The sequence below is a fragment of the Homarus americanus genome, unplaced genomic scaffold (assembly GCF_018991925.1).
Source record: "Homarus americanus isolate GMGI-L3 unplaced genomic scaffold, GMGI_Hamer_2.0 scaffold54741, whole genome shotgun sequence".
In the NCBI taxonomy this organism is placed as follows: Eukaryota; Metazoa; Arthropoda; class Malacostraca; order Decapoda; family Nephropidae; genus Homarus; species Homarus americanus.
Window position 1 is genome coordinate 6,874 of NW_024749764.1, and position 11,079 is coordinate 17,952.

An 11,079-nucleotide genomic window follows, 5' to 3' on the forward strand; every position below is an offset into this window, starting at 1 on the left:
ACATCATTTTATAGGAAATTTGTTAAAGGGTTTGCCCCAAATAGCTGCTCATTGGGTACGTTGATGCATGTAAAACCTGGGCGATCGGGTAGATAGTGAATGAAATAAGTGAGTGAACAGCAAAACAGGGCTTTTTGAAACCGTTACGCGACGCGATACCGTGCTGGTTTGCCCCAGATTTCACCGGTGGTTTGCCAAAACAGGATGCAAAGCTCGCGGCTGTGGTGCGTTGTCCTGCCGAAGGATGGCAGGTTTAACCGTGTGCTGGTGCGCAGTCGGGGCCTGATCAGAACGTAAACATGAACAACTATGTCTCTTGCTGAGATGTTAGCAATCAAATGGGCAGTAGTGGATAAATTCAGGGATTATTCGCGGTGTCATTTCAGCCCATACAAAGATAATGTAAACCCAATTCAGTCACGCAGAAGGCTAATCCAGGGTGCTGTGGAAAGTAGGTGGAATGCGGATCTCGCTATGAACTTACGGCGGTATACGCTGTGAAGAACAACATTGTGGCGGATGGGCCTATCTAGGAATCCCGGCGGAACAGGAGGAAGATAGCGAAGAAGAGTATACAGCGATGCATGTACCAGGAGGAGTAACGCAGCGGGAAGCAACCTGTAACGCGATGGCCGCGCGGCGTAGCCAGTACGACCGGCATGGCACAAAACTGCGGCGATGGCTGGCGTGGAACCGCTGGAGGATGAGGTATAGGCGCAGCTCCTGTAAAACGACTATTTCCGCGCATGCCTGACAGAAAATCCTCGATCGTAAGAGAAAGATGCTGCCCGGGCCGCAGGATAATCTGGGCAGCTGAATCTGGCGAGGAGGTGCCAGTGTTAGCTCAAACCTGCAGGAGTTTTGACCGGAGCCGCCACGACGAGTTTGGGCACCAGCGAGATCGCACCCTGTCGCTGCAGCGGCGGAGGAGGCTCTCGCGGTCAGGCATGGCAAAACAGCATATCGCATAGCCAGCAGAGGTGTGGAGTAGCAAAAGATAGCGCCGGAAACCCCAACTGCATTTAGTAATTGATTTGCGCCAAACCACAGAGCATACTGCCGCAGATTTCACCTTTGCTGGACAAGCGGTGCAAGGATTGAGAGTGTCCTGATACTGGTTGACGATACAGTCGTTACACTTCAGCCTTTCCGGCCTGCGCTAATCAACGCAGCGCCTCGACGTGGTGCCAGATCCGGTAACGGACTCCAGTAAAACCTGAGCGACTGTTGACTGAATGGGAAGAAATTTTGGCAGTAATGGTCCCGAAACGTGCCACCTTTGGGGGCAACAGACGTCGTACGTCGCCCGCCAGTAAAATGGCGGTGAACGTTCAATCGAACTCCTGCACGGTCTACGGGCCACCCGAGAGGAAGAGGAAAAGAATAGGTGGCCAGGAGTGACCTGCAGGCAGGTGCTCGCCTATAACGCCGACCAAGATGCCACGCACAGGCCTTCCCGCCCTGTTGTTTTATCGGGAGTATATAAAACCAAACCTGCCAACGCGAATCTTGCGGAAGAAGACCCAGAGCCGTGATGGGTGATGGTGATTAGAGACCGCAACGAAGACGTGCGAAGCAGTGGCGATCAATGTTCGAGACGTAAGGAACAAACAGGTGAAAAGAGAAAAATATGTTTCCACGAGAGCAGTGGCGGGGCCAGAGGGTTCTGGCTGGAGGTCGTAAAAACAGGCTGGCGTAAGCTGCAAAACCGCTTATTTTGATACGAGATGGCAGTTACTGCCGAGGTCCGGCCTGCATTGAGCCCAGTGTATAGTGACCTGGAAGCCGAGTGGGGAAAACCGATAATCTCTAAAGGCTGCTCCAACCTCAAGCAAGCATCCTGGGAGACCTGAGGGGATGGATGAACTGAGCATGACAGGTTCCCACCGGTATTATATAAAAGATGAAGAGAAGTAGTTCAGAGGTCGATCGAGCCCAACTGAAAGACGAAGCTGACAAATTCTGCCAGCTTGAAAATGGTAATGAGAAAGCATGAAGTATTGGAGGAGCTAGAGTAGGGGCAGAGGATTGGAGAGATTTTCGCCAGCCAGAGATGTGCGCTGAGTAGTGGCTGCTGTCAGAAGCTTTGGGATTGAGAGTACGGCTTGTAACGTCCAGGCCCACCTGGGTACAATGTCAGAGGGTTAACCGCCTTTTTTACGAGGTCTTTGAGACTTACCGAGTATTGTTTTGATTACCACCTCTTAGTTCGGGCGCTGCGCGCGGTTACCGGCATTTTACCGGAGTATTGTTTTGACACTGGTTCTAGTTCAAGGGCCAGCGTGAGCATAAGCCGTTTAAAGTGGCGAATTGCGCTGTTTTTTAGGTGGCCTCTAAACGTGGAGAGTGGCAGCGGAGAAGACGTGAATGCTGCATTTTGAAAGTAAAGTACATTTTGCCTAGAACAAATTTTGGCGGGTCGTTTTCAGCACATGAGACGGAAAAGCCACCTTTTAGGGGGTCGATTTCAAACAGTTCAGAAATTTCAGAGTAATTTCAAAATGCCCCGCCATTAGCGATACTAGAGCCAGTTCAAGGTCGAGAGCCTCTGACATAGCGGTGCCAGTGGAATCCAGCCCAAGTGATATTAAATGTAATTTGGCTTTAAATTAATAACACGCGACATTCATGAAGTTAAGCGATCAGTCATTGAATCGGAAATTACTGGCAGACCGTTTATCGTCTGAATATCGTTACGGGTGTCCCAAGGAGTTATTAGTTAGGCGGAAAACATGTCACGAGGCTCTGCTTAACGCCTGGAGAGACGAGCTGCCTCCTCAGTCACGCGGAGCATTCAGACAACAAAAGATCGCCCCTGGCGCTGGCCCGCAGAAATAGTCACGGCTCAGTCACCTCAGTTGCACTATTGCATAACAAGCAAGCCCTAAGCCCTGAGATCCCACAGGGCGATAGGGCGGGTGGTAGCAACTAGGGAGCTAACAGTGAGTTCATTTCAGGCTCTAACCCCACTCGACCTGAGCTGACCGGGAGTTTGACTGGCGAGATATCGACGCCGCGATGATTGAGGGTGGCGATGTCGCCATTAAACCGGATCAGCGTGACGTAGGCCCGCCCACCGCTTTTGAAGCGGGGGTATCAAAGAATCTCCGGAGGGAATTCAGCCGTTCGGTGCCCAGCTGATGACGGACGACGCGGGGCACCGCTTCCTCGTCCGCCAACCCCGCTCGAGCGCCAGCGCGAAACCTCTGCTAACGTGGGAAGCCAAAGCGTCTCAATCGTATGAAGGCCCGATTGGCTCTACCCTTCCGCTTTATGATGTATCGGGGGTAAAGTGGAGTCGCAGCCGGAGTGACACAGGGTCGCATTTCACCGAGACCATGAGTCTGGGATACCTAGAGGTTCATTTTATCTCCCTTTATTACGGTATGCTTTGTTGGGTGGAGCATGGTTCACGGTACAGGGACCCAGTAACAAACCACATTAGTGACGCATTGGGTGGGAAGCCATACCATTTCTGCTACCGATATTATCGCGGACGTGCGGTGTAGTTTTGATATTTCTTAAACAATTTCAAAGTTTTTGAATTTTTAAACCGTTTGTGCTCACGCGAAACCGAGTGATATCGGTGGATTTGATTCTTTTTAATGCATTTAATTTTCTTTATAATTCCGATCTCAGGTATAAACCCTTTGTTCCCCTGTATGTTTAAGTTAGGTTACACCGGCCGGGGTGATATAATTTGTTGAGTGCCCTTAAGGCCTATTCACATTGTAGAGTACATTAATTTCTTACTTTGGCTTACCATTTCCCTCAGCATTATGCTGTTTTAAAAGCCCTCAGCGCCCATTCATTGTAGAGCATTACCCTCTTATTTTTATTACCATTTCAGTGACTTATATTATTCATACGAAAGTCTCTACCATTCACTGTATACTTGACTTCTTATATTACACCATTTCCTAAGTGACTGATATTACTTTGTGAAAGCCCTTAAGGCCTGTTTCATGTGTGCAAGCAACATTTCTGCATTTCAAATTTATTGTTGCCTGAGTTTAATAATTTCTGTCATGCAGCCCCATAAATCTCTTTTATCTCCCCAGAGTGTTTTGGGAGTTCACGAAGTTAGAGTGTACCATTATCGATCGTTGCGGTTTGTAGTGTTGAGGTGGCAGTAAAGGCGTTTAAATTTTACAGCGGCGTTCCCCATTCATCCCAGTCACAGACGCCGACCTTCCCGCCTATTGTTCTACTTCGTTTTGTAGATTGTTCTTGTGTTGATTTTTCTCAAAGGGGCGCTTCCACTGCCATTACCATCTTATAATCTTTAATAAACCCCAAGTTAAGTGAGAAAATAAAGTCCAGTTAAATTCCGACCGGTTACATATATACATACACAGGTGCTCCCCGACTTACGATGGGGTTTGGGACCCAAATCCAGGTCGTAAGTCCGATTGGTCGTAAGTCCGACATAGATACAAAAAATCATTTAAAAAAAAATAAAATCTACAATGAAATACAGTACAGTAAAAGTAATAAATAATGAGGAATGGATACAGTGTGACTGAGCACTTACTGTATATCTCGACCTAAAAGACGGAATTTGAGACTTAAAAAAATCAGCCCAAAATTAGGGGTCGTCTTAGGCACCAGGTATAAAATTCTTACCTCTTAAATATTGTGGTTAAGCGTGTCAAGAGTGGTGATGGGGTAAACCACTCACAAGGTCCTACCACTAATTATTTTTTACTGAAACTTACGTTTGGGAAGCTGGATTAAAATTAAGATTACCGGTATATTGAAATAATAAAAATGTATTATAAACCTGTCTAACATACTGTAAAAGAACAATACACCCCGGTGATAAACACAGCTATCATCACCCCCCCCCCCTTCCCTGCCATTTGCCAGTGACGAGACAAGGGAGTAACAGTGACTGAATGCTGTGTGGCTATTTTTAGGTATAATGGTAGCCTCCCTTTTTTGCAAAACAAGTTTATAAATTAAAGAAAATACTTGCAGCGTGTTTAATATATTACAGGTTGACTATCAAAAATCCGGCAACCTCGGGGCCTGAGGAGTGCCGGATTTTCGAAAATGCTGGAAAACTGATGGTTATATTTGCTGTATAAGTTTAACAGAAAATGACTAGGGCCTACCTGTAAAGTCCTTTAAACAAAGAAAATTAAACACTTAAGTTAGGATAATATAATTGACATTGCTGGATTCCTTGTAAGACCGGGAATATTTTGAATATAAATGTCATATATTTTGCACAAAAGATAACATATTTACTCGGAGTAAACATTATATCTAAAATTTGTATGTCTAATGCAAAATCTACAATGTTTATATTCAAAATGATCATCAAATTGTAAGAATTCCAGCAATGTAAATTATATTCTGGCTGGGTAATTTGTATGAATTTTATGAGCTAAAACAAATATGTTCAGTTAATAAAAAAAAAAATATTCTTCACGACACTATCTGTCAATCAAAGTACCCCAACTTGCCTCCCCCCCTCTTCCAACCGCGCCAGATGGTCGGTCGGTCACAACCCTCCCCCCCACCCCCCACCTTCCATCCCTACCAGAGAAATGTTGGGTGAAAAAACTAATTTTAACTTTTGGTAGCCTAATAAATAATACTTCTAACTAAAGTTGGGATAATATAATTGACATTGCTGGATTCCTTGTAAGACCAGGAATATTTTGAATATAAATGTCATATATTTTGCACTAAAGATAACATATTTATTCAGAATAAACATTAGGCCTATATCTAAAATCTGTATGTCTAATGCAAAATCTATGATGTTTATATTCAAAATGATCATCAAATTGTAAGAATTCCAGCAATGTAAATTATATTCTGGCCGGGTAATTTGTATGAATTTTATGAGCTAAAACATGTATCTTCATTAAATAAACAAAGAAATATTTGAAAATGCGCTCCGAAATCCATGCCGGAAAACTGAAGGTTCCGGTTTATCGGTTGCCGGATTTTTGATAGTCAACCTGTACAGTATATTATAAATAAATAAATAAACAAATAAATCGGTAAGTCTATTTTAAGTAAATAGAAAAATTTTACTCACACCGATTTTAGTTCCAGTTAAATAACAGACGCTTATGTGAGTCACTAGTGTTTACACTACTGTACACCAGCCAGTAAAATTTGATGCCAATAATTGAAATAAATTGACCTTATTTTAAATAATCAACCATAAATAAAAAAATGAAAAAAAGATCAAAGGTGAGAAACATTATATACTGTAAGTATGTTGTGTTGTCAAAGTAAGAGAAACAATTGAAACTCTGCATTTGTGTGTAAATGAGGCAGAAAGATAGAACAGCAACCTAAGACTTGGTCACAATTTTCGTGATGCCATATGGAAGTAGGGTTGTCGGGTACGGGATATTTGTTCACACTCAGGATGGGATGGAGAAAGGAAACTCACAATGTGCTCTCTGTATTCATATTATATTGGATGTACAATGGAGCTTGGTGCTGGGAAGGCAGCATGGTTACAAGCGTTGAGTAGAGAGAGCTGGTTGGTGAGGGTGCTCAGAGGAGGACCAGCTTGTGGGTCGCCATGGTCGCCGGCTGGAGCGGAAGCCGCTAGGCAGGAGTGGAGGAGAAGGTGTTGCTTGCTGGTGGCTGTAGGTAGAAAGAGATAGGTCACCACGAGGTGAGGTCTTATATAGCGGGGGTAGGCGTGGCTTAATAGTTGACCTCAGTCATGTAAGGCGGCGCTGGTTGCTGACCTAGACCACGAGGCATACACTGGGGAATTCGAGGGTCGGCTAGTCAGAGACAAACGGCGTTTGTAGGGGAGGAATCCACTACAGGGTCTACCATTAGACAATACTGTACATTTTGCTTCCAATATCTTCCCAGGCGGTAGAATCTCCGTTTGGTAGCTGCCTACTACCTACACAACTTTTAGTAATATTACTTTGAATCAACATGATAAATTAGACAAACAATGAAAATAAACAAACAAAAGTTATTTACCAAGACCTTCTCTCTGACAGAGGGTAAGAGATGGAGGGGAGATAAGAAGGCTATTTATAGCCATCTTTGTGTCCGAAGTGGCCTTCACTATAAATAATTCATTTAATTTTTTTTTTTACATAGAATATTCAGTACATGACTGCGATTATAAAATATTGTGAATTAGTATATTAAATAATATATATATATATATATATATATATATATATATATATATATATATATATATATATATATATATATATACAGTAGTACCCCGATTTACGCTGTCAATTGAACCCACAGGGTACCGCAGAAAGTGAAAACCGCGTAAAGTGAACAACAGAACATATGGGATTAATTCCAATAGAGACTGGCCCGACCCCCAAACTCCACTTTTTCCGACACAATACCTATGTTGTAGTAAAAATAACATCTAAATTTTATGATGGTATGCTCACACAATTAATATTTAAGAGAAATACAGTCGCCAGGTTAATGTCCATTCAAATAATAGACTCAAATCCCACCTCCCCCCCTCTTCCCAGCTCACTAGCTCCTACCTCTCTGATTAATGTTTGGGTGAAAACTCTAGATTTTAACGTTTAGTAATAAATAATACCTCAGACGAAAGTTAGGATAATATAATTGACATTTCTGGATTCCTTGCAGGTCAGGGAATATTTTGAATGTAAACTTCATATATTCTGCACAAAGGATAAAATATTTGCTTTGTGTAAACCAAATTATTACATTAGCTCTAAAATTTGTATGTCTAAAGCAAAATCCATGATGTTTATATTCAAAATGATCATCATATTGTAAGAATTCCAGCAATGTAAATTATATTCTGGCCGGGAAATTTGTATGAATTTTATGAGCTAAATGAAAAAAAAAAATTGTACTTCACCGCGTATATGAGTAGATGCACCGTGGAAAGCGAAAGTCTGGTTCTGGCAAGGTACCACGTAAATGAGAAATCGCGGAAAGTGAAACTTTGTAAAGCAAGGTAATACTGTACTCACCCCTGAAGATGTGAATTACATGAAAGCGTTTGGGAACTTCGTGTTTTCTTCTTTCCTTGTGGTTATCAGCATATACCTAGATCACACGCACCTACAGTGATTTACTTGCATATATATATATATATATATATATATATATATATATATATATATATATATATATATATATATATATATATATATATATATATATATATATATATATATATATATATATATATATATGCAGTAAAAGTCCAAAAATCCGGATGCCAAAAATCCGGACCACCCGAGAATCCGGACTTTTCGAAAACTTTCAAACTTTTTAAATTTAGCGGGCTTTTGTGGGTTACGTGAATGAATGGAGTTGTTTTAAAAAAAATTAATTTACATAATTCTAATAATAAAAGTAATTGTAAATTATAAGTAGCTAATTTTGCTAGTTTTGTAATTAGCTTGTCCTGAAATGTAAAATTTGAGGCACTATAAATCTTTTGTGTATATGTGTGCATGCGTGAACGCCACAGCTACACAGCGACAACAAGCGACCACTCGATCGATCGCTACTTTAGAACAAGCAATCAAACTGTAACAACGTATGTAATTTTGAGTCCTACTCTTTCCATTTACAAGCCCATAATAATGGCTCCTAAAGTAGATAAGCTTCGTTGTGTGAAGAGAAAGAAGAACACATTGAAATTGAGTGACAAACTTGAAATACTTAAGAAACTAGAACGTGGTGTGAGCAATGCTGTTCTCATGGAAACATACGACATTGGAAAGTCAACAATTTATGATATAAAAAAGGCAAAGAATAAAATTCTAGAATTCACAACTTCTTCTGAGCCTTACAATAAAATTGCTGAAAGAAAAAGTTTACATCGGCCCAAATTAGAAAATCTTGATAAAGTGTTGCACGAATGGTTTTTGTTAAAACGATCAGAAGGTATAGCAATTTCTGGGCCGATGCTTATTGCCAAAGCAAAGTCTTTTAAGGAGCAAATGAACATTGAATCAGAGTGTGCATTTAGTGATGGATGGCTTAGGAATTTCAAGACTCGTCATGGTATTAGACAGTTAGATATTGCTGGAGAAAGACAGTCGGCTGATACACAAGCAGCAACAAAATATAGTGCAACATTTGAAAAATTTTTAAATGACTATGATCTCACAGCCGATCAAATTTGTAATGCTGATGAAACAGGGGTTTACTGGAAGTGTTTGCCCACAAAAACTTTGGCTGGAAACCAAGAACGAAATGCAACAGGTTTTAAGCTTAATAAGGAAAGATTAACCGTTCTTCTATGTGCTAATGCTTCAGGTCAGCATAAAATTAAGCTTTTGGCGATTGGCAAATTTAAGCGCCCACGGGCCTTTAAAGGAATTGTGCACTTGCCTGTGACCTATAAAGCCCAAAAGAGTGCTTGGATGGACAAAGACATATTTCACGATTGGTTTGTTCATGATTTTGTTCCATCAGTTCGTCAGAACTTAAGGAAATTGGGGAAGCCTGCAAATACAAAGTGCCTGCTACTTCTCGACAACTGTAGGGCCCACCCGCATGAATCAAAATTAGTCTCTGATTGCGGGAATATTTATGCATGTTACTTGCCACCAAACGTAACATCATTGATTCAACCCATGGATCAAGGAGTCATTAGGAACTTTAAATGTCACTATAAAAATGATTTTATGACGAAAATGATGAATGAGAATGTCAACCCTACAGAATTTCAACGCAGTTTTACGATCAAGGATGCAATATTTTCACTCGTGACTGCCTGGAATGCAGTCACGAGTGAAACACTTTTAAGAGCGTGGCGAAAGTTGTGGCCGAAAGTGATGTTTGCAGATCTAGTGTGTGATCAAGACAAAGATTTTGAAGGATTCCACATAAAGCAGAGGGCATCTGAAGTGCAAGAACTGATGGAGACTGTTAAATTATCTCTGGAAGACAACCCTCTACGCAAGCTTAATGCTGCTGACATAGAAGAGTGGATACACATTGACGATGATATTGAAGTTGCATCCACTTTCACTGATCAAGAAATCATTCAAAGCATTACAACTCCTGAGAAGATAGAAGAGAATTGTTCAGAAGAATCTGGTGAAGAAGACGACAAAGTTGAAGAAAAGATATCTTGGGCTGCTGCAGAAAAGGGCATTGAAACAGTTATTAAATTTGTGGAACAGAACCATGGCTTCAGTCTTCAAGACGTCATGCATGCACACATGGTGCAGAATAATCTTATCACAAAGAAATTACAAAGTCGTAAACAAGGTGATATACGAAAGTATTTAAAGAAAGCAGTGTCAAGCAGTGCAGCAGATGCAGTAGAAGCTGCAAGTGTTCCACCCACAAGCAGTGCAGCAGACGATACACATGTACAGTAGAAGTCGTGGAAATCAACGAATAAATATTTATTTGTTGTTTTGTACTTTGTATTTATAGGAAAATGTTTCGTTAATAAACTACAAATAAATAATCAATTTGTATAAAATAAATTCTGCTTTCATTTGTTTACTGTATTTTTGCTTTTACAATGTTCATTTTTAAACATGATTTCAAGCATTACACGCCCCTTTTTTCGTAGTGAAAAATGTTTGTTTACATTTTTGTCAAGTGTTGACTTTATTTTTCTTTAAAACTGCTCATTTTGATAAATGAAGCATGCTGTATTTGCAAATGAATAAACTATCAAAATGTACCTGTTCATCTCTTCTTTATTCCTCCTTAAATTTGAATTTTAAAAGTACTGCCTGAGAATCCGGAAAATCCGAAAATCCGGACCGACCCAATCCCCAAGCAGTCCGGATTTTTGGACTTCTACTGTAGTATATATATATATATATATATATATATATATATATATATATATATATATATATATATATATATATATATATATATATATATATATATATATATATGTAATATTCAGAAATTTCAGAGTAATTTCAAATGCCCTGCCATGAGTGATACTGAGCGTTCAAGGTCATCTGAGGGGAGGAGCTGCCTGCTCAGAGTTAGAGATTGCGGAACTAGGCCTATATGATATTGAATGTCATTTACCGAATTAATAATGATGCGATTCATGAAGTTAAGGGACTATTATTGAAT

At 40.7% G+C, this 11,079-nt stretch overlaps 1 protein-coding gene across 1 annotated transcript; it reads left to right on the forward strand.

The window, feature by feature from the left end:
- Window positions 1-580: 580 nt before the first annotated feature.
- On the forward strand, window positions 581-10,352 carry LOC121853745 (jerky protein homolog). The gene is made up of 3 exons (XM_042348085.1): window positions 581-708; window positions 3,089-3,238; window positions 9,032-10,352. Exons 1-3 carry the CDS (start codon window positions 581-583, stop codon window positions 10,350-10,352), a joined length of 1,599 nt encoding a protein of 532 aa, XP_042204019.1.
- Window positions 10,353-11,079: the final 727 nt, after the last annotated feature.

Bases quoted from the DNA above. Each gene is read 5' to 3' on its own strand.
- LOC121853745 (XM_042348085.1), top strand. From the start codon at position 581: ATGCATGTACCAGGAGGAGTAACGCAGCGGGAAGCAACCTGTAACGCG. The intron at 709-3,088 runs GTATAGGCGCAG...CCGCTTTTGAAG, and splicing joins TGGAACCGCTGGAGGATGAG to CGGGGGTATCAAAGAATCTC. The intron at 3,239-9,031 runs GTATGAAGGCCC...TCATGGTATTAG, and splicing joins GAAGCCAAAGCGTCTCAATC to ACAGTTAGATATTGCTGGAG.